The sequence below is a fragment of the Numenius arquata genome, chromosome 13 (genome assembly GCF_964106895.1).
Source record: "Numenius arquata chromosome 13, bNumArq3.hap1.1, whole genome shotgun sequence".
Taxonomy (NCBI): domain Eukaryota; kingdom Metazoa; phylum Chordata; class Aves; order Charadriiformes; family Scolopacidae; genus Numenius; species Numenius arquata.
This window is the reverse complement of record NC_133588.1, coordinates 1,539,161-1,563,807: the sequence shown is the minus strand read 5'-3', so window position 1 is coordinate 1,563,807 and position 24,647 is coordinate 1,539,161. Positions and strand designations below refer to the sequence as shown.

Genomic DNA, 24,647 nt, shown 5'->3' with positions numbered 1-24,647 from the left:
AAAAAAAAAAAAATCACCTCTTGCTCAAGCAGCAAAAAAAACTTAGGGTGTCACCCTAGGGAGCTGTCATAGAAGAAGTAGTAATGACATATTGGTAGAATATAAGTTTTATCCAGGTCTCCCTAACAAAAGTGAGAGCAAAGACTTGGTCACTGTGACTGAGTATTTTTGTTCCTTACAGGATTTAGCCTCGTTCTCTTTGAGGAGAAAGGAAAAAAAGAAAATCTTACCATGCATTTCATATAGTATGATACGCATATGGAGATTAGAAAAGTCAAGAATCTGATATCAGGGGGGTAAATGGCAGGTTTACAAGTGTGGATATTCTTTCCCTTGCCCCAACCCTTCTACGGAAAAGGCTTCTTGTGTCACATAGGTCGAAACAGTAACTGCATTAAGTTTTTTTAGCCAGTGGTTATGCAAAGACCAGATCAAATCTCATAATGGTTCCCTTTGACATTATCAGTCTAGAAATACTCTGTGTCAGGCAGAAAAATGCAATGTGCGATGATTTTCACCACCTCAAGTTGCTGGAGCCAAAATAATATGCTTTTACCATTTTAAGAAGGTGATAATAGGAACTGGTGAAGGATAGAGAAAAAGTGAAATATATTACCTCAGGAAAACAAATATTTCATTTCCTTTCACCAAAAGTCAGACACATCCTGGTAACTCTTAGTTTCCAACAAAGCAGTTGTAGGAAAAGCTGTTTTAATGCATCCAGCTTTGGATTTAACGTTAGAAATTCTGTACAGGGAGACCAGAATTCAAAGGCAATGCTGCAGCTTTTCAAGAAGCACTACATTGACACTATCAACCTAGTATATTTTCAGAATTATTTTTCTGATATCAGTCAACCTTTACGTAAAAGGGAAATGTCCAATGATTTTTACTTTACAACCTAAGGGATGTCAAAAAAACCAAAACTGGCAGTAAAAAAGGCAAAAAACAATACTGCACAATTTTCCATGCCAATCAGGAAGCACATATTGCCCTTTCTAGAACTCCACTTTAAAATAACTTTCATGACTGTCTACAACATATTTGCGTGCAAGTTTTAGAAGAAATATTTTAACTGTTGAGGTTCGAGTCTCACAGCCAATAGTTACAACCTGTTGGACTTCCGCTGCTGTGCTCCTGAAGAGTTCAATGTAACGTTTTCCGAGTATTTCTTTGTGCTTTTTAAGTGCATTCTGTGCATATTCTTCACAGGAAAACAACACAAACGCATCTCCTGTAGGCCTGCCGTCTGGGTATTTGACAAAGAGAAGTCCCTCTTTCCCTCCTGTGACTGGGCACTCTGGCCCCAGGAACCCCAAGACATCCTCTTGAGTAGCAGTGAAAGGAAGGCCTCTCATCCGGATGATAACTTGATTCTCCTTAGATAAGAACTGGGCCACTTCATTGGAGGTGCCTGGTAGGAGGAGAACAACATATGGTCAGCAACAACATATGGAATTGACTCACCAGCACGGCCATAGGACGCAAGAGCAGCAAAGCATGAAGGAGCCATATAGGAGGGTAAGCAACTAGCAACAAACCCACGGAAGACCTGAGGCACCACTAACTCCCAGTAATCTACTTTGAAATGAAATTCCCTTACCCTGAAAACGTTTCATGTTTTAATGAAATTAGAACAAAGACGAGATTAGCGTGAACTCATACAAGGTACACAGATGCTGCCACTGCAAAGGCTCATCTTCCTCCCAAACAGCAAGACCTGACTGTGAACATCACAGCCCAAATGCTCACAGCTCAAATTCAACCATGTGAAAACAGAACTTGACAGGGTCAAGTATTCTTGGAAGGCAAAACAGGAAAAGCTACTTCATTATCCATTTGTGTCCTCAGTCAAGGGGTGGGGGGGAGAAAAAAAATCAGAACTAGAACAACACTCCTCTGAACTTAAGTAATTACACTGAACTCCAGCATCACTTACCTCCTGCAATTTTTAAGAATTCTTCCCCAGTTGCTTTGTAAACCTTAAACAGAAAAAAAAAAAAAAAGACCACACGTGAAAATTACAACATTCATCTCTAAAACACACTCACCCTTCCACGTGTGAGAGAATTGCATTTTGGTACTTTGAGCAAAACAGAAGCGTGGTTCGTTCTCATTTACAACCGTAGTCTAAAATATTCAGGTTGCTCTCCAAAGACTTGTTTGAAGTCACTACTTTTTACCTCAATGTATCTGCTACCCATGTGATGCTTATGTCTTTCCAGTGCGAGATCTCTCTGTTCAGAATTGACAAACCGAACTAATGCCTCCCCATTTCTTCTTCCTTGAGCATTCAGACAGAGAGCCACACCACCTCTGAAAGACAAACCCAACAAAAATAAACTTAGTTTGAATCTTTAATACATTTAACAATTGCGTAAGAATAGTAGAGAAATCAGACTTTGTAACACAGAGTTTACAGACTGAAAAAGAAATTGCTACTATCCACACTAAAAATGAAAGTTAATTGTAACACAATAATACTGCAGAATCCGCTCCAGTGAGATCTTAGATCTGATGCTGTTCACCACTTTCTCAACTTCCATGTAGATGTAAGTTTGCAAGCCCTTCCTATCATCTCAGAAACGCAGATTTGAATTTTCTCATACCTCTAAGTAAAAAATTATATTTTCTCAGTGCTGAGAATTTAGAATATATATTAAGTGGCACGTATGGTAAATTACTCACTCACTCTCTCTCTCTATATATATATCTGTATATACAGATATACACAGAGGTGTACACACAGCAGCCATGTGATTTTTTTTTTTTTCCAAACAGCACTTGGAGGTTGCTGAATCTGGCCTGTTTAGGAGGTATAGCAGAATACTAAAGAGCTGGCAGAAAATTAAAGCTTCTGTTATATCTTGGACTTTGCCTTGATTAACTTGATTAATGCAGTAGGAGTTTCTCCCTTTAGGTACCAGCAATAAATGAACGTATGTTAGTTTTTAATTGTTAAGTCTCTTTTCTTCTTCACACACTTTGCTCTTTCTTGCACGCCTACAGCTGGTAAACCTGTTCAATTATCACAACCGTGGGGTGGGAAGGAGCAAGTATGGGGAAAGACAGTAGAAAGGAGGACTCTAGTGGGGGTTGTGGGGATGTGTGTTAAACAAATATTAAAAGAACTTACTATTAAAGACAAAGTGACAAAGCAAGACAAATTCTTATTATCTTACTTGGCAATGTTGAGTCCTTTGAAAAATCGAGCAATGTCTTGGTCTGAAGACTGCCATGGCAAACCCCTGGCACGTATTACTGTCTCACTGTCCACTGTTTCAGATTTACTACTGCACAGAAAGAAAAAAAAAAACACGCAGCCAAAGTAAGCTTGAATATAGGTTTGCCATTATCTTACCAAATTTCAGTTTGCAATTAATTTAGCTTGTTAATCAGGAGTATACTTGCTATTGGGACTCTTCTAATTCCCATTACTCATTTCAACAAAGAAAGGAAAGATAACTGGGATAATCTTTTTATACACACAACACCTAAGATGCACTATGTTGTCGCCACACTGCAGTTCCTTAGAAATAATAAATAGGAAGACTGGCTCACAGAGAGGCAATAAGGAACTGGCTTAATTTTATTGGAAGATCTAACAATCCAACATAGACTGTTACAAGGCAGTCCTAAATATCAATACGTTACTTATGCTTAAGATGTTTCACTCTCCAGCTACTGCAATGTATTTGAAAACAAAGAACGACTCTGCTTCTTCTCTCCCTAAACTCCACACACAATACAGTGTATTAGACCACTCTTTGGAAGCACCGTGTAGCTCAGCTGGCTCCATGTATGGGGTACACTAGCCATTACCCCTGTTGACTTAGGGAAAGTTCACAAATATTTCTTCACCGCTGGGTAAGATAAGTCGGCCTCGCAAAACAGAAGCTAGAGAACAAAGAGCGCTTAACTTTCAGTGACTTTAAAGAGACAAAGTACAGCATTCAACACACCAGCTACGGTCTGTCTACACTAGACCACTGAACACACTGTCGCTGTTTTCAGGAACCAACCTACTTTCACAGTGACCATGGGGAAACATTCACAGGCTCTCCCTGCTCTAGACAAGGCTCATCTTTGGTTGTAAACAATCATGACAAGGGCACTCACCAAGGACCTGTTTCATACTTGTACTTCACAGTTTCAGGCTCAGTAAATATGTGATCTGCAACAAAACAGGAAGTTTAAATATAACCAAGGTCAGAGATTACTTAAGAATGACAGTACCACTGCCAATTCTTACAGAAAAGACAGATTTTGGCACTCTGGACAAATAGTTCACTTACTACAACTTTCAGAGAGCATGCTGAAAATGATAGCCACCATGGTTTTCACTTGCCACACGCCAAAGTCCTCCTCTGTTTCATCTGTCCCTAAGCCTAGATCTGAACAGGCAATTATAGAAAATAGCGGGCTTGCACAATCATTTGTACACAAGCCATAAGGCTTTTCTGATATTAACACAGAACTGGTAATCAAATTTGCTGGTCTTAGCAGGGACACGTGACCATTAGACATTTGTTACTGTGTTCATAAACTGGTTAATATTCACTTCAATGGTCAACAGTCTGAAAACTATTGATAGCTTACATCACTTCAATGTTAACAGTTAAAAAAAAAAAAAAGGGTAAAGCAAAACAGAATAAGTTCCTATCACTTCAAACATAACTGAACTTTAACCACATTCAGCTAGGCCACAACAATCCTAAAATTTAGATGTAGGGTGTTGGGTTTGGGGTTTTGGGGTTTTTTTGTTCGCTTTGTTTTTCTAATTAGTTTTTGTTTTAAACTCAGTTCAGTCAGGATCCTACAAGAGGACTATTACCAGCTGCAAACAGCAGAAGCTTGCAGGCCGGCTGGTGCTGAAAAGGCCCACTGACAGCTAAGCCTTTCCTTCAAGATAAGTATCAATACAAGCGACGTATTTCTTTAGTGGATTTACTGAATACTGTCAGAAGTTGTTAGAATCAAATCGGGGAAAAAAAGCCCAGTACTACAAGCAGAGCTCCCCGCCCCAACACACACTTTAGCAAACGTTCCTTCTATTTTACCTGCGACTTTTTAAAACCCACATCTTAGTTTAGACGAAGAAAACTGTAACTATGACAGATGTAAAACTTAAAGAAGCATAGTTGATTCTGGTGTAAAAGCTGTAGCAAAAGGATACATTCTGCCATGGTCTTGATAGTCTGATCTTTCACGGGGGCTGAACTAGGGTAGCAAGTGTGAAATTCTTTGCGCAGATCATAAAAGGAATAGAAGCAGTCTGACAGCAGGAAGTTCTACAAGGAAGACAAAAAGTTTGTTTTGTACACACCATTCCTTTAAATTCCAATTAACATTTTTGGACTGAATGAGGCAGTCTCAAAACAATCACATAGTTGCATGTCATCAGCTTGTCTACGATAGACCAGTCTAGTTCCTTTGTAACACAGTTCAAATTCCACAGCCTTACAGAATTAGATCTCTAGATGAGCAAACCCAAATAGCTTCTGAGAGGCAGACCTATGCAAAACAGCTAGACAAGACGGCTGGGGAATGAAAAAAAAAAAAAAATGAAAAAAAAAAATCTAGGTTTTGCTTGTTTATAAATACTTCCATTTAGGATACTGTGTTTTCTCTTTTGTGGCTATACTGAAAAGCAATATTGTACCAAAAACATGATAACAAAGTTTAAATAAATAGTTACAGTGTACAAAATATCTTCCAGCAACTGAAAAACATTTATTCATTACTGTTGTGCAATGGGTAAGAACTTTAATTATATAACATTATTAAACAAATGTTTAAGCAGCCCTTCACTCGGACATGAGCTTATTTTTTCAAGGAATAAAACAAATAATTCTGGTCTAATTCACTATTTTCTCTCTCATACTCTCCAACTGTTCTACTATATAACAGTTTGACTTTGGTCTAGCCAAACAGCACCCATCTTTGTAAATAAAGAATTGAGGAAAGTCCCAAGGTAATGCTTCCTGGAATGCTAGAAACAGCAAGAGCTAAGGTCTGACTCTTACTGATGTTTAATGTGCAAGAAGAAATAAACTTTCACAACTGAAAAAGTATTGAATAAAAAAACCAAGCAAAGAGAAAGAAATGCAGTATTAAGAGACTCAACGCTTGATCTAATATGGACAATCACTTCTCCCACAACATTACAGTGTTTGTTTTGTTTTAGCCCATTTGTTTCAAGATGGAAGCACAAAGAACTACCCAGAACTACGCTCCATACTGCAGGATGGCATGGTGGGGAAAAAAAAGAAGAAAGAAATACTATCATGTTTGAATGTTAAATATCATTCCTGTTTCCCTATTCGCTTCATCCCTACACAAACACGCACTTTTCATAAAAAGCCACAGTGTTGTTTTAATATAACAAAAATGCTCATCATGAGCCAATACCCTCATATAGAGAAACAAAATACAACTGATCAGTCAGCTCCTTCCGTGTCAGCAGCTGCCATTCCTGTGGGGTTGCTGCAGACCTTGCCCAGCGAGCCAAGTCCAGAGCCGCCACCACCAAAGGCAAGATTCTGCTCCCTGTACAAGACAGCTGTCCCTAAGCCCTTCCAGGAACCTGGAGTAGGAACGGCTGCTTCATGTGGGAGCAGCCAATAAGCTGTAGCTCTGCTTCCCCTGAATAAGTGCAGATGGGGAACCACTGGCACTCTCCAGGGCAAGTCACTGCCTGTGTGTTTAGTCTCTATAGGACATGGACGCATGGCTCCTACCAATTTCACATCTTGGTAGAAACCCGTGGCTTTCCATGGAACCTGTGGTTTAACTCCAGCCTAAACAAAGCAATAGTTCTCCATCACCTCTGCTGAGGTTAGACCTGTACCTTTGCTTCCATTTCTCGAGACACAGAGTTCAAAGGACTTGTATTGTTCCCGCCTCTATCCTGTCTTTCCTAATTTTCCTCTCCATTATGCTCATCTGGGAGTCCTCAAGTACTGTAGCTGACTTACAAGAGCAAATTCCAAGAAATACTTCTCTGCTACTCAGGGCTGAGACTGGAGGGGGATCATCTTAAATATTCTTGGAACATTATAGTTCCCAAGGTTGAATTGAGTTGCTCGTCTCAAACTCGCATAAGCCATTTTCTTTGATGTCCTTAAAACACAGTACCGCCCTTCTGCATTAGTTCTGACCTCATACCTTCTTAGATGTTTCTGGGTGGAGGACTTGTCGAATGAGTAACTGGCCATCACTGCAGAGTGTGTAAGAGCTCCTTCCAAGTACTTTCAAATCACTGGATACCAGCTGACTAAACTGAAAAATAAAGCGATAAACTTCATTGTACAGATAACTCCATAAAATGAGCAGTTACCATTATTACAAAACTTTTTTGAAAAAAAAAACATGAAGGAAAACAGATCTGGGCGCCTGATAAAGGCAGGCAAAGAAACTATGTGCATTTGCAGAAGAGAAAATAAAGTATGGCAAAGAGAACAGATAGGTCAATAGGGCAGAATTATTATTGTGAATTATGGCATTATAATGATAATATTCAAAATCTGAACTAATTACAATAAAAGTGATAAAATATTTGAAAGTAAAAACCAAAAACCTTTCAAGATCAATCACAATACTGATTTTGCAATAGCCTTTCTTCACCTATGGCATCTTTGACTTCAGTTATGTCAATTTTATTTTTTTTTTTTCACTTGAACTTCAAAAAGAAAAAAGCTACCTATCATGACTGACTAATGGTTCAATAGTTATATGCTAAGAAAAGCCAAAATAATTGTGGTCTAATACCTTCAGAAGTGAAATTATAAACAAGTCAGATTGAGACCAAAGTTCTTGGTAGAGAGAATAGTTCTTGGTAGAGCGTTACAAACACTAGATACAATCATTTCTTACCTGTTGGATGGACTACCTCCAATATGTTCATTCTCAAGAGGAAAGGGTTCTATCCGTCTTGTTCAATGTTCTTTTCCATCCTTACACAACAGTTTCTAGCCTTTTATTACTCCATACCACTGTTAAATTCCTTGTTCATAATAGCCAGCTATTGCATTATAGTACCTATGTGTATCAAATCAGTAAATAGTAGCTTGTTAACTAACTTTCAAGGGGAAAAATATAATTATTCCGGGCTTCTCTCTTGATGCTACTCCTCCCAGGAAAGCATCACCTCACAAACAAGGCAGTAATTAACATCATGATACAGTAGCCACCCACTACTTTCAGCAATAGCTTGTAACTCCAAAACAACCACCACCAAAAGCAAATTACAAGTTGACTTGAAACTCAGACAATATCTTTATGCTGTCTTTTAACCTGTGTCTGGGGGGAAAAGAGGGTTGGTTTGTTTTCTGACACTTCACATAGTTACAGTCTCTGCTCAGGAAAGATGGTGTCCTAATGAACCCATCCCACAGCTACACAGCATTCACTGTGTGAACCAATGTTGCAGCATCCGTGTCCCAAAGGAAAGGCTCCATGAGGGAGAAACCACGTATTGAACCTGATTTAGTAGGAGCAGAGACACAACTACCCAGGCTTTATTTCAAAAGAACTGCTCAAATCCAATTCAGGCCCTTTTCTAGGCTTCGATAGGTGACCAGTGTCCCACTACCGTTAAATGCTGTAGTAGTGGCTACTGCATATCAAGACAGAGAAGTGAGGGGCAAAGTTGGGTAAGGAAAGGCTCTTACATCATCACCTTGTGCAAGTTTCTTGAGTTGCAGACAGATACACAGATATAGATATATATAATGAAGTTATTTAATATCAAACAGAAGATATTTGAAACTTTTAAGAGGAGTCAAATAACCTCCCCACCCCCAAAAGCCCTTTACAATGCAATTTTTTGCACACTACCAAAACTCACAGAAAGAGCCCAGGTTTTGTTCCTACCACAAGTTGAAGTCTTGAAGAACATGAGGCTATAAAGCAAGTCATTGTTTAAGGATGATTTAAAGTAAGAAAATTGAGATCTGAGAGTGCTCAAAATAACTCAGCTGATGTGTAAACACCAGAAAAAGAAGAAAATTCCAGAGGACTCTAAAGGAACCACTTCAGAAATGCAATTCTGGGGACTGCCACTGTCATAGGCCAGCAATAAATATTCTAACCTCAATAAGAGACATGAGGAGAATCCACATTCTTACTGAATGCGACACCTTATTACTTTCTGTTTTAACTTCTGGGCACAGTAAAGAGCAAATATTTGTAAAAAGGGATTGGAAATGGCGATAGGAATTAGCCTCCAGAAGTTGTACAGGGATTCTTGCCAAAAGGAAGCAGAGCCTTACTGATGAACAGTAATAAAACACTCCCCAAACCTTCACCTTTGTACCCTGGGCTTCTGAAGATGCACAAGAGCCTATATAAAAAAAACTGCAATCAGGGAGCGATTTTGATCAGCTACAAGAAAAAAATCCAACATACACAATTTGAGGGGAGCAGCAAATGTGTGCAGCCTCCTGCTTTACCAATAAAATGTAAGAACTGTATTTCAAAAAACCTTCACCAAGTTAGAAAACAAAAGGAGAAAAATGTTTGGACAAGGGAAGAAATACTCAGGCAAAATGGTGTAACTGAAGTTGGTAAAAATGAAGACTGTTGTACTGAAATAATCACATTTTTTCAGATGTTGTTTCCCCATACAACATACAGCTGAAAAGACAGATACACAGCACAATTATTTCCAGAAGCCCCTGGTGAGAAAGACATTAAGAAGAGTGAAATATTACATAAGGACACTAATAAGTCCACTAATTTAGTACACTCCAAGTGTACTAAAGTTCAACAAAGGCAGGAGAGGCAGCATTTGTTTTTATTTTTAACTGAGCCTAAGTATTTTCACTGCATATTTATTAAACGTCAGTGATAATAGTCAACATTGCAAGCTCCTTTCCAGTGGGACAATTGACACGCCAAAACAATTCTCAATTTTCTTCCTAGAGGCCAGCAGCTTAAAGTGCCTTAGATAAAATGCCACAAGGTTGGCAGGCCTTGCTGAGTGCTTATTTAGAAACTTCTATTTTAAAAATAGTCTTTTTCAAACTTTGGGGTGTACCACTGTAGAAGAGGGCAAAAGGAATGTGGGAAGAATAGTCAGGTGACATAAGCAATCCTTCCTATTTGGAACAGCTCAGCTATGGCATGGGTTACCTGAGGAGAGAAATGGGGAAGCGGGGTGTGAGTGGGAAGATTCACCGAGGAGAAGAGCACAGGGCAAAACAGGAAACACAACACTGCCACAGAGGAACAACAGATATTTCAGATTAGCCTGAACTGGCTTCTTTCATCTACGTGAGATGTCTCCAAATTCTGGAAAAGTTAAGTATGAAAAGCACAGCTGTGGACCAGCTCTCACTACTACAGATTACACTGAACCCTTAAGTCTTTCAGGCGACAGATACAGCCCATCACATGTATCAAAAGGAGTTAAAGCAACCAGCGCAGATGTGTTTATAAAGCCACATTGAAATATAAGTTAAGCAATTCAGTGCTCCTGTGGAAAAGCCATCTTCAGCCTCCTTTTTCGCACTATGAATTTCAGGAAGCATCTCAAAAAACAACCTCAAACTGGCACACACCCAAATGCACCAAGCTAAGGACAAGTTAAGACCAGTGCCAGATTTACGTTACATTTTTCAGTCTCACATGTTGAGCAACCTGTCCACAACTCTGTCATTTCCTAAATTCCATCCACATCTCCTTCACTCCACCAGTAAAAACCATCTCAGCTATTTACCTCCTGTCACTCATCTTCATGCTGCCCTCCATAGCACTCCCCCACTTTAGCATGCAAAGCTGCCCCACCTTGAGACTTCCTCCACCCTCTGTCTCCCCTGGTAATCTACTCATTTCATAGCAACAGAGTAATACAGAGTGTTAATTACCACGGTTTGCATCTTGCAACCAGCCCTCATTTTGACTGCAAGAACCTCAGTGTATTGGCATCACCCTCCACCCTTTAGTGCTTATTCCACCAGCTCAGTGTCTCTAGTAGAGCTCTGACGAATCAGTCCATATGTTAAGGAACATGTTCAATAACTCAATGCTGAGATTAAAAAGCGAACAGAGAGAAGAGGAAGAATCAATCAAGCCGCTCTGCATGTTTACCTCCACAAAACCTAAACCAGTTCTTAGAGAAAAGGTGGCGAGAGGGAGAGAGAGAGTTTGAGCACCAGTCTGAAAAACTGGCTAAACAGGATTTTGGTCCTGGAGCTGGGAGTACAAAGAGAGCGAAGAGACACGTTTTGCCAGCAGCAAAGCTGGATGGGAGCCAGCCAGAGCTGCTGTGTTTTCTGCAAGTGAATCCCAAGTGGCTGAAGTGACACAGCCCCCTTCGTGTTGCCTCAGGTATAACTTGAACAAGGCTGCGGATCTCATAGAAACAAGGAGATTCCTCATTAAGCTCTTTCTACAGTTATGATGCACAAAGCACTAAAATAAACCTCTGGCTATTTGGATATTCCCATTTCCCTAACTAAAAATAGCTCTCATCCTTGAGAAAGGCCACTGCATCTGCACGGTGTCTGTGCCTGGCATGGTCATGAAATATTGAGACAATTCAGTTGCAGAAGGCATCCATGCCATCAACTGAACCATTTCTGAAACACCAAGATACTCTGGGGGATTCTCTCTTTCATTCACCTCTGAGAAATAACAGAAAATTTGGCTCCTTCTTACTCATCAGCCCTCCAGCAGCTCCTTCAGAATTAAAAGCATCCTTGCAATTTAACCAGGTCTGGAATGTTATGCTAATGCAGAACATAAAAATCCAGAAAGAAGCTTAGCTTGTAGTCCACACTTCAGCTAGACACGCGTCTGTTCCCAAGTAAAAAGATGAGTTATTAGATTTATCAATATTCTTTGCACAAAGGATGGTCCTCACAGTGTGGGGGGGGACCTGCTTTCAACTCAGTAGTATCGACAGACATATCACTAAATTGCCCAGAGATAACAATTTGGTGACACATGAATACATGATCAAGTTCCTGCCAAACCAGCAAATCAAAAAGTGCTCATTTTGACTTCTGTGCTATCTTTAGACAAGTGGGAGGACAAATTCACCTGGTCCAGCCAAATATTAAGACATGATACAGAGAGATGATACTTGATTTGAGATAAACCTGTCAAAAAAAAAAAAAAAATTGAACAGGCTTAACATTCTAGATCACTTTTAAAAAAAAACACAACACAGAAAAAAACAAAACAAAAAACCCCACCTCTAAACAACAACAAAAAAACACCACACCACAAAACCCAAAACTTATTCAGGAGTGACATCTTTTTGTCATTATTAAAAGGAAAACTGTCAAGAATAACTTAGACTAGAAGTTATTTTGGCTCACTTAGGCTCATATATTCCAATATATTCCCTTGATCTTAAAGAAATCCTATTACTAATACGTAACTGTCCTAGAGAAAGTGAAAATACACTCCACGGGGCTGTAAAATACACTGTTTGAGATTAAAACAGTCTTATCCGAGACACGTAAATGTGAACTGTCTACATCTCTCATGTTCACGCTTGGAAATTTAGCTACATGTGTTCTTTTTTTTTTTTCCATATTCAATTTAAGAAATCAAGAATAAACTTCCACTCTGACCAGTGCACATCTCCATGTGAAGCAGAAGCTAGAGATCTATTTTAGAACTCTTTTGCAAATTATTTTACCTATATAAGAGACTTCCTCTGGTAATACATTATTAGAAAAACAGGTGGAGGGCAGCACAGAAACCATTACAGGCAGGCAGCTCTAATATAGAGATACATAGATCTCTGTGTACATATACATATATTTATGTATAGAATTATATATAGTGACATAAATTATAATATTAAAAATCTCATCAGATCAGTTGAACTTTCATGTTTGCACATCTAACAATTCAGACTTTCTAAATTTATAATATTATTTCTAAATTTAAATACATCGTATTTCTCAACATTTAAATCCTGAAATCTGTTACATTTTATTAGCATAATGAAGTTTAAGAACTATAGCTTGTAGTCTATCAGACAGATTATCAAATAGAATTTACCAAAACAAGTCAATCATACCATAAGATCTATAGACTCACACATATATAGCAGTGTTTTATGTTGTAGAAACAACTGAAGTAGCAACCATATAAAGCACTTTTTCAATCCAGAAATATCAGAGTATACTCTCGCACTTTGGTGCATGAAATGGCAATAGAAAGAGATGTTAAACTTTTCTAATTGCAGCTCCCCTGGCAATGAGACCAAATACTTCACACATTAACATCATATATACTACCATTTTGCAAGAAACATCACATATGCTTTGTTTATAACCGTATACGATATTCAATCTCACTTGTGTTAAAAAAAAAAAAAACAACATCACTTATTAGGCACTAGTGTAGGTCACATTAGACCTTCAGTCTGTCTTTTAGGCCTTTAGTGTGGGTTATTCTTTGCTTGTAGCATAAAGCGCGTAACAACGATCTGTCTTCTTTCAGGTAAGAGAAGCGTGGGAAACAAATGACAATCCCCCAGAAGGTCTCTCTGAAGATTCTCAACTACAAGTCCTGCTTCAACAGGCAGAGATATTGCAGTTCTTGCCTCAAAGCCTGATTTTACAGAACGCCCTCTATGATTTATTGCCAGAGAACACCTGAAACCAAATACAGAGTTGCAGATGCGGTTCCTGAAAGATCTCCAGGGGTTGAACACTGAAACAGGCTGCCCAGAGAAGCTACAGAGTCTCCATCCTTAGAGGTATTCCAGACCCAACTGGCCAACATCCTTGGCAGCCTGCTCTAGCTGACCCTGCTTTCAGGGGTCGCACTAGACAACATCTATAGGTTCCTTCCAACCTCAGCTATTGTGTGATTCTCTGAACTTTTTGGTGCCTCTCTCTGTTTTGCCTACTCTGCAGCTACACTGAAACCACCAAAACATAAGCAAGAGCGGAGTACCACTGAGAAAACAATCAATCTTGAAGTGTCCCTTAAGACTTAAAGGCTCTAATGCAGCATGAGAAAACTCAAGCGTAAGAAGCCATGGGTTTGGTATACAAAGTTGAACACACAGAACATACCATGACATGTCAACTTCAGGAAATATTTTCACTTGGACTTTGTGCCTCAGGCCCTACACTCCTGAGGGTTTCACATTTATTTACAATACTCTCCATGGGCAGTTTTCTGCTCCTTCACTCTTCAAATCCTGGTGATAATGTCAGCTTTATCCATGCAATGGAGGAATTTAAAGCATGCCAATACTACCGGGAGGTGCACAGACTGCATTTCAGCAGTATTTACAAGTATGATAACCCTTTATTGTGCTAGGTAACTTTTTAAACAGAGAATCCTATAGTAAGCCCTTGCCTTTATTCATCTGTTAACTGCTATTCCACATGGCTGATAATGGATATGTGGTGACCTTGTACTGAAATTGCTGCATGGGGGAAAAAAAAAAAAAAAAGCGTAAGGCCACAGTGCAGCCATAAGCTGCAGATAACTTTTTTTCCCTTCTAGCAAAATAGGAAAAATATACTGTATTTAGATACTATTCAGACATAAACATGACAAATAAATTGCCCCTTGGTTTTATTTTTTTGCAGGGGGAACTTGTAGAAGATGACAGAGGCAGCCCAGGTCCACTCACTAGAAATGTTCAAAAACAATATCGCCGGTTTAATTTCTCCTATTAAGAGGAAAGCAATTTTTTGCTCTACTGAACACTAATGACCAAGATTAGTGACTGAAGACTGGCCTGGACAGAAGCATGACATTAATTTCCAGCATACCACAGACAATGTAACTGTGCTCAGTATGACCAGTCCACTTACATATCACCTTACGCCTATTAAGGTATATAAATTGTATTAAATAACCGAATGAGTAATCGGTCACAATGGCCACCATAAATGTACTAGAGGGAGAGAGAGCTACGTATATATTACCCCAAACCAGTCAGAGTTTCCATCCAACTTTGGAATTTGCAAGATGCCCCATCCCTGGAGGGGTTCAAGGCCAGGCTGGATGGGGCTTTGAGCGACCTGCTCTAGTGGAGGTGTCCCTGCCCATGGCAGGGGGGCTGGAACTCAATGATCTTTAAGGCCCCTTCCAACTCTAACCGTTCTATGATTCTGTGAGCAGGTTTGCTCTCCTTAAGTGTCAAGGAGATGCAGGATATGGCACTGAGCTTCAAGCACTGTCTTCTCCTCAAGTATATTATGTTGCTTCTTACTACCTACTAATCTTGTTGTCATTTCATATTCTCTCCCTAATAGAGGTCCAACAACAGCAAGCCAGGTGCCAGGTACCACACATCCTGCTGCTGTTCCAAAATGGTTCCGTCTACACTGGGTGTCTGTATAGACATAAACTTACACTGTTGCCTTTCTCATAGAAGGAAACGAATTCTTTTCCACCTGTGGCATGAGCTAACAAAGGTAACAGTTAAGGTCTCAACTATCCTATGCTTGGGCTTCTGCCATAAAATGCCAAATATCAAAAATCTTCAAAAGAAGTAGTTAAAAAGCCAGAATTATATTTTTAAAGCTATTTAAGATATCCACTTATATCTTTTACTTTGTTGGGAAGCCGAAGATCGTGGAAGTAATACCACCCTGTCCTCCTCCTCATTGTCATCACACAGGTCACCACAGAGTTCTCAAGTCAGGAAGGCACACAGCCTTCATATACGTCTTATAATGACTGCAAGAGTTCAAGGAAGAAAAGAGGAAGGTACTCTTTGAGTTTATCACATCCTTCCATTCAACAAAACACAGAAAAGTACTTTAAAATGCATCATACTCCTTCAGAACTACATAGAGGGACTGGAAACTAAGCTTAGGTGATGGTCGTCTATAGCTAATTTTCTGCATAAAAATAGGTTTGTTTAGTATGGTTCAGCAACAAGTAGAATATGAAATACAGAAACAGAGAAACAGTTGTCATGCTCTGTCTGTCCAGTGAGAGTTTGTAGAGCATAGAAAACAGACCATCGTGACTCAGTACCATGATAAACTCTCCTAGGGGTGAAACTTCCACATTATTTCTTTCTTCAGCTCATTTCAATTGGGCCTGGGTCTTTCTACAACAAAGTAAACAATAGCTAACTAAAAGTTTTAATTCTTCCTAGGAAAGAATGCAAAAATCTAACCCTCTGCCAAGACAAAGATCTGTCCAAGCCATGCCACTTGAGCATTTTATGACTGTTTTTGATTAATTATTTCTTAGATGGAAGTTTATAACACCAGATTATTTGCATGCTTTCCAGCTATGGTATCTCCAGCATCTAATTCAGGTAATGCATTAAGCATAAAAGGCAAGACCAGGGTTCAGGCCATCTAAATGTCAGAGCTTTTATCTTCAGAAGCACAACCTGTTTTAATAAGAGAGTGCTGAAATATGCAGAGTACTCCACAAATAAGCTACTCGAAGTTAGCCTTGTGTAAGATAAAGCACCCTAGTCCAGCAACAGAAGAATTGCAGTTCCTGGACTTACTTTACTACTATATTATGTGCCAGGAAACTGCTAAATAAGGAAACAGTTACTGAGAAAAAAATACGTTTTCATCTTTAAATTAACCTGTATGAAAGAGGCCACTAGCTATCAAAAAAAAAAAAAAAAAACAAAACACCCAAATAATACAAAAAAGATGCATAACTTGCAGAACACCTTAGCATTTATTAGCATAGATTGCTCATGAGTCTGTCTTCAAGCAAAAGGAAACTGATTATTAGTAATGCAAAAAACAAAAACCCATACTCTGTCAACCTTTTACCTACATTTCAAGCAGGATTACAAAGGTGCCTCACACTCCTCACAGGCTGCTTGCTATCAGCTCAACTCACAGAGCAAGTCATTACAGCCTGAAAGACAAGGTTGAACATACTTTCCAAACTCTAGGTTTTAATTAATGCCGTGACTGCAGTATTTCCTAAAGTCTTGATTTAAGCACAAGCTCTCTCTCTCAGTGTTCTATACCTCCCCCACTCCCACTTACCTCTGTTTCAAGGACAAACTTTCATTAGCAATGTGATCTTTAGCACTGGGTCTATTGACTGTAATGCATGGTACTGCTCTATTTACTCAACACTACCTCATTGTTTGTAGGGCAAGATTAACCAGTTGGAGGAGAAGAGCCAATACCTGCAAAATTAAAACATTTTTTTTCTATTTTTTTTTTCAGGTTGTTTTTGTAGTAGTATCCAGGGAAAGTAAAAAAAGAGGAGACATAAAAAGAAAGAAGACATACATTTTATCCACAATTCAGTTTTCTTCAAGGTTCTTTCATATTCCTGCCTCTCCTTTAAACTTATACTGTAAGAATAACATAGGCACGGAATAACAGTCTTGAGATCCATGAAGTGTATTTGCTTATTTCAGAATACATATGATTCTTGCTCAAATCCTTATAAATGTCAGCTTAAAAAAAAAAAAAAAAGAAACAACAAACTGTAACTTTATAAACTGGCTCTAGTCTGCTTGAGAAAAAGGGAGTTTTCCCTTTCTTGTTCAACATGCCTTCACAAAAATATAAAGGAGAAGTGGAAATAGATCCCTAAATCAGTTTGCCTTTAATCTCTGAAATTTTGAAGTCACAGTTGCTGCATGGGCAGCAATCCCATGCATCAGGAATTGATTGTGTTTGATAAAAGGGAAAATGAGAGTAAGATATTATTATCGGTAAGATTTTAGCTGTTCTTAACCGAATAAGATCAGACTCTACACTTAGCCTTCAAGATTCAGACCTGCCTACAGAGTAAGGACTAAATAATGTTATTTAGATGTTGCTTGCTCCTACAGAACTACATCGTCTCTTTCAGGTAGCTTCTTATTTTCAAAGTGAGTTCATTATAACAGAAAAGACTTGATATGAGCTGTCTGGAATAGGAAGTCACACAGCTTCTTGTGATCAATTCTCAGCCTCTGAGGTTTATAGGAAGAGGGGATTTATTTATATTTCCATTTCTTTCTTTAAGCATACCACAAGAGCAGCAGTTTTCTTCTCCCTCGCTTCATATTTACATGGTGCCATTTCACATGCTTTACAATAAGCAAAAGTTCATCCTGTAACAGTTTAATTCTGCTGTAAGAAATAACATTGGCTAACACACTTGAGTAATCAACCAATGAAGCAAACCCCAAAGCTCTGTCATAGTCATGTTCTAGTGACTGCTCCGCACTTCCCAGTTCTCACACATCCCCCTCCAATCCAATAGTTATTTGATTCAAGATGTTTGATGTGTTATACACTGTTTTGTGCCTCTCTTCAGCTGCAAAGGACTCCTAAATTAACTTTCAGGTACACAGCTACAATAAGATCTACTTACAAAGTAAACCTCCACAGTGGTTTTCACACTTTTATTTTTCAAGTTGCATACTATAGCTCTGCTGTACTCTTGGTGCAATTCACTGCAACAGAATTACTTATCTGGAAAGCGATTCTGCCATAATTTCTGTAAAGATGTTTAATTTCACACATTGCCAACATCTACACAATTCATTATGTTAAAACACATGCTTAAATTTCTCTAGAATTAGAGCCAGAGAATGGAAACACCACTAATTACATGTTGATTTCAATTCAGTAAGAACGATAACACAATTGAGAGACTGTCCTAGAGTTCTAGTAATAGAACACTTTCTTTTCAGCTAATGGGTGTCCAAAATCATCACAGGAGCCAAATTTTTGCAAAAGAGACTACAACTGTTTCTTAATCTTAAAATTAAGTTTCTTTCCAACATTTTAGTGCTAATACAACACCCGTTTCTCAACACTTTTTGCCCCTCTCTGCCCACTGCAGCTCTACAAGGGAAGGTAGCAGGGGGGAAGAAAAACCAAAGTATTTTTAAATGGAAGTTTGGGAGAAGAGTCAGGGTTGGTGGGGTTTTTTGTTGTTTTGTCACTTATCATGTGGTGAGCATTTAAATTTCAATTACCTCCACCCTTTGCATAATATTTATCTTATAACTCACATCTACATTCACAGCATATGGATTTAATGAATGAAGGACAGATTAGTAAAGCAGCTGTTTATATACAAAGCAAGAACAGAGCTATTGTATAGAAATATACCCATGTAAGTTGTGAACTCTTTAAAGAACATCAACAGAATTAATCAGAACAAATCACTAAAAAACGGTTTGTAGAGCAAACACAACTTCTGATTCAGTACCTTCTCAGGACACACACATGAAGTTGCCTTTCAGAGTATTGATATTTTCCTCCTTTCTTGAAATAAGGTTGTAGCTAGCAGAAACTGATCGTGAGGGAAAACAGCAGCATGATATCTCTGCAGGTTTTACGCAAAGAAGCAACTACTATGAAGAAAAAAAAAAAAAAGACGTTTTCCAGAGCAGACAGGAGAAGGCAAAGACATGAATGTGAGGAAGAAGGAGAGTTACTGTTTATGTTTCTACTTAAGAGACATAAAAGTTCCAATTTGAACCATATAAATCATAAAATAAAAGAGGGCTGACATTATGCTGCTAAAGAAAAAATTAATCTCCAATCAGCATTTTTAGTTCTGGCCACACCACTGCTTTGCTAGCAATATCAGTTCCAGCATCTATGCGTCACTCTCCAACCTAACTGTTCAGCAAAGAAGCGCTGCAACACGCTGACGGAACTGTTGCCTTCCTTTGGCAGCACTTCGCTACCCCAGCCCTTCTGCACATAACTTAAAGGTGTTTTGTTTTTTAAAAAGGAAAGAAAAAGAAAACTAACCAAAAAACTCCAAGTAAGCCGACGCACAGATGCAAAAAAAACTGTGCAAGCCTTTCAAAAGCTGTGCCAAGAACCAGCCAAAATGCTACCGGGGAAGAGGGAAACTGGTGCAGTTCGCAGACAATCCAGAGTACCCACACAAAGCTTGCCGAGATGCTTCCATGTTAACATGTAAGAACTGTAGAAGCACTACATGTGTACCTACTGTCAAAACGGTGGACTACAAATCCTTTATTCCCCATTTGTTACTCCTCAGCCACTTTTGAAAACCCTGACAATAGCTCATTAACATATTTCCAGTGACCTTTTCAGTAGCTACTTGCAGCACGTTAGAGGAGAGAAATTCAAAGTCTTTGAGGATCATGTAATCCAGCAATCTTTGCATTAAAAGGCTTCTACCCTATGTTTTACCGTCTTCCAACGACTTTAAAAAACCCACAATTTCAAGTGAAATTCAAGTATTCAGATATAACATTAGAGCTGCGAGAACATCCACACGTGGTAGTGGCAGAGTTTTCAAACAGCTCGCATCACCACTCAGTGAGAACACAAGCATTTCAAGCTGTGCTGCACAGGTCATAGCAAAGTTTGTTTTTCTATATATGCTAATCCACTCAGGCTTGGTAAGAGATTTAATGCTACTGTTTTAACTTCACCAGAACAAGCAGCAGCACCTGCTGTCATAAGAAGTCTGCTCAGGCTCATTCTCATACCACCGGGCCAAATTATTCACTTCTAATGAATACTGGCACTTTGAATTTTAAAAGAAGATAGCCCCCAGCTAACCAAGACCACCGCATTTTTATGCTTGCAAAGAAAAGAATACGCAGCTTTAGACAAATTCCTTTATCTAATTCTCTGCTCGTTCCGAAGTGAAATGCACCTTAATATAGGAACAAAGCAAGGTTTGTAGGAATACTCAGGGATTTCAGTACTGCAGCCTTCAGAGAAGGTAAGGGCACTGCTTTTCCACAAAACCCAATAGAAGATTAATGCTAGCAATAACAAATGCATTCACATGATCTACATATGTATATTCATGTATATATATTATATATGTGACAGAGGAACTGTTTCTGGTACTAACTCTTCTCTGGTTTTGAGAACAGATGTGTGTGTTTCAGTCATAACGTAGTGGGAGCCGGGTAGCACAGAGAATTTGTAAAGGGAAAAATAGTTTGCCCATACCATCAAGAGCAGAATTACAACTAGGGTTCTGAAACACAAGTTAGCCATCCATTTTCACTGCTAAAGAAAAAAAAAAATCTCACTCTGTAACAGCCTGCAGCTACAGAAAGCATTAGCACATCCCTACTTCCCCACAATAAAGACTGACTATATTCCAATATTTGGTATTAAATATAATTTAACTAATGTTCTTCTAAGTATATAAATGGAAATAGAGAGTTATTAGATGCTAATATATAGTAAGAGCCATGCATAAGTACACTCAGCTCTCCCGTAAGGGAGAACAACCTGAAGGCCACCTTGTGTCTGTCAGGAAATCCTCACCACTCCCTGCTGACACCCAGCCAAGGCCACAGTTTCACAATGCAAACTGCTTGGTGGCCAATCTGTCTTAAAACCTTTCTCTCCTTTCACCCGCGCTGCTTGCCCACACCTCGGCGCTACGGCTGCCCACAGAAAAACTACATCACCTGCCATACGTCAGACAGAACCGCTCCAAAACTGTTTTAACTCAGAACAGCACCCTGCTCCAGTTTAATACATAAAAACTTTTCCATTGGCAGACCACAGGTGAGGGAGGTCCATGTAGCAGCACCTACCTACGTAAAAGGTGCCACTAAGAAGTTTTCATACAACTGCAGCTTGAGAACACAATGCGGGGGCAGAAATACCTTAAGCTGGTATCGCCATCAAACATGTTGGATCATGAAAATACAACCAAAGGGTGCAGTTTCACGGGACATGAGCTTGGACAGCAAAGCAGCTTAGAAGTTCCCACCCTACCTGCTCATTTCAGTGATCCTGTTTACAGCACAGCTTCACAAAGAGTTTTACTGACACAACAAAAAGATGGCAAAAGTACCGTGCAGGGGCAGGAAAGAAGCTGGCTTCACGGCTGAAGCCAAATCTTGTGAAACTACACCCCGAGTATTTGTTGTGGAGAGAACAGCCTGCTCAGTAACACTTGCCAAAGGTTTGCCAAACACCTGCTCCACAGCTACAGAACTCAGACCCAGCAAATATTCCAAAACACAGACTCTTCTAGGAGTTTTATTGAGGTGTTGCAGTCACCAAATACTCTGGAGTTGGAAGACCAACCACGAAACTAATAAAATAAGATTAATTTTAAAAAAAATTACCCAGCATTTTCAGGCTCTTTTCTGCAGTCTGAAGGTTCAGAGACGTATTAAAAAAATATTAAAAAAAAAAAATCATTTATCCAAAATGAAGGTGTGACAGCTGGCAAGCCAGCCAACAAACCTTTCTACTAGCACTTTGTGAAGAAGAGGCTGCAGAACGAGTTTCTCTTAAAAAGAAAAAAAAAAAAGTTGCAACCGGTTTATCAGGTTAGAGGAATTCACTGGTTCTTCCACCTCTCCCCCCACCCCATTTGTTTCCAAATGCTCATCTAACCAGCTTGTTTCTTGCTGAATTTGTTGATATGTGAGAAAATAAATTGCACCTGCAGCTCAGCCGGGTGATCAATTGGCACACTAACATGCTTTAGAGAACTGCTAATTCACTATCACCTGTGGCAACCCCTCAGTATTTTCAATTTGTGCAGTTTTTGAGAGCTGGGGGGAAAAGGCCCGGCTCTGTCTTTCCGTTTAAGAATATGAATTGAACTGATGTATTGGATACAAAGCACAATGCCATGAAAGATCGGCAAGACCAGGACACTCTTTCAAACAGTTTTTTAATACTTAAATGTCAATCTATAAATGAAATTTGGATGCTTCCAATAGGTCCAAAAGCAGACCCAGCTCTCATGAGAACCTCTCCCTTTTTATGTGTATTGTTCAAAGTAGGATGGTAATTACAGCTAAATACTGCAGACAGCTTTCCAAAATTATTAGCTCTTCTTAGACTTATCCTTTGTCAGGGAGACATGCAAATAGTGCCTCACAAAAGAAAAGCAACATGTCTTAAGGCAAGTCATGCTGATTCAGCCAGGTTTTCTACATGGGAAGGATTAAGAAATCCACAACACTTTCAACTTAGTATTCGATCTTTAACTTAGAACCCCCATGGCTAGAATCAGAGAAGCACATGAAGATCTCGGCTTTTTGATGACAGAGTAATGGGGCTGAGAGAAAGGCAAAGTTCGTTTTGGTTTTGCTCTTTAAAAGCAAGTCTCCATTCCTGCGAGGTTTCAGAGAGCAACCTGAAAATAATTTTCTCCCTTAAAAGCTTAGAAACTGTGAAACCATAAAGCTCCAGCAGTTATATATATATATATCAGTTCCAAAAACATACTTGAACAAGACATCTCCTCCTTACTTTGTTAAAAAAATCCTCACATTTTTCTACTAAGTAGCATTCTGCAACTAAAACAACACATCTCAGTCAGCAGCTATAAGGTCACCATTATTGGTCCAACGACAGAGGTAAGTTGTTAATGCCATTTTGAACTATATACATCAAGCGGCCTGCTTCCAAAGGGCACACATTTTATGACTTCAGGTAATATCTCCCTAATGTTTGTACATTACTGGAATCCCCCCTCCTCACCCAAAACAGAGCTATCAGAACATTGCACATGGCCTATTAGAAAATATAGCTGGATCCCATAAATGCACCAGCATCTGTGGAATCAAATGTTTATTACCCTGGACAAATACAATACTTAAAAACTTGCAGCAAAGCGTATAGAACATACACTGCAACAAACAGATCCGTTATTTGGGGGGCACTGTGCTTCAGAACCTCACTTTGTAAAGTTATACAGCAAAAACGTATCGGTGGGGAACCCTGTTTTAGCATATTTCTTAAGACAAACTCAAGTAGTGAGTAATGCAAGTTGTAACGCTGTTAAGAATATGAACTATAATTGAAAGGATGCATCATTTGTTGAAGTGCTTTGTTACGAGCAAAGACTTAACCACAGACTACAGGCTTTTGGTAGACCCGGTCACTGCTGAAAATTTCACTAAATAGTAACAGAAGGAGGCTTTCTGTGGTCAGTGGAAAAACTCCAGACCCACAATAGCTCATCTACTGTTTACCAGTTACAAATCACAAAATGGTTGAGGTTGGGAGAGACCTCTGAAACACAGATAAAAGTTACAGTGGATTTGTGCTTAGCGATTCTCACTTCCCTCTACATGTAGAGACTGGGAACCCAAGGCAAAAGGCAGAAACAGGCACTGAAACTTTCATTTACATGACTGAGATGTGTGCTCAAGTGAGCAATTTTCAGCTGCATCATCAAATTTTCTACCACAATCCAAACAGGGTGTGGAAAGCTAATTTCACATGCTCTATAACGTTATCTCAAATCAAGGTACAAGTCTGCTTCCTTTTCCTCCTCCTTTTCAAATAACCACTTCACCCACCTGTGCTTTTGCTAATCAAAACACTTAACTTGGGGGGGGGGGGGGGGGGAGTATGTGTTGACAAACACCTGACATCCTTAAAATAACATGATGCAATTAAAATATTTAATGGACTTAACTTCAAAAATGCAGAGAAGGATTTACTATTAAAGAATACGGAATTTTGCTTTTTGCCACTATTGCAAGTGGGAGGATGACTCCTCACGGAGCCAGGACACCTGGAAAGGAGGGCAAGGGAGATGAGTTCAGGTAAAGTGTGTTCCAGAAGACATATGATGGAACTGGCCACCTCACAACTCACAGCCAATAATTAACAGCAAAATCATTATTTAGTTGCATAGATATGCCAAACAAAAAGGAAAAAAATTGTTGTTTCTCAAGAGTCTCTGCCCACCTACACACAAAGGTAGTATTTCCTTTTATTTGCTAAAGC

General features: G+C 39.2%; 1 protein-coding gene across 3 annotated transcripts in view; it reads right to left on the bottom strand.

Moving 5' to 3' along the window:
- ESRP2 (epithelial splicing regulatory protein 2) overlaps nucleotides 1-24,647 on the bottom strand; it is a 44,859-nt gene that overhangs the window by 17,703 nt on the left and 2,509 nt on the right. For all 3 annotated transcript variants that reach the window (XM_074157944.1, XM_074157945.1, XM_074157946.1), the window contains exons 3-10: nucleotides 7,168-7,281; nucleotides 5,177-5,291; nucleotides 4,296-4,394; nucleotides 4,120-4,174; nucleotides 3,183-3,293; nucleotides 2,184-2,316; nucleotides 1,940-1,982; nucleotides 1,113-1,414 (exon numbers count right to left, since the gene is read on the bottom strand). In XM_074157944.1, coding sequence (XP_074014045.1) covers nucleotides 1,113-1,414; nucleotides 1,940-1,982; nucleotides 2,184-2,316; nucleotides 3,183-3,293; nucleotides 4,120-4,174; nucleotides 4,296-4,394; nucleotides 5,177-5,291; nucleotides 7,168-7,281 — 972 coding nt within the window. The remainder of the gene's footprint in view (nucleotides 1-1,112; nucleotides 1,415-1,939; nucleotides 1,983-2,183; nucleotides 2,317-3,182; nucleotides 3,294-4,119; nucleotides 4,175-4,295; nucleotides 4,395-5,176; nucleotides 5,292-7,167; nucleotides 7,282-24,647) is intronic.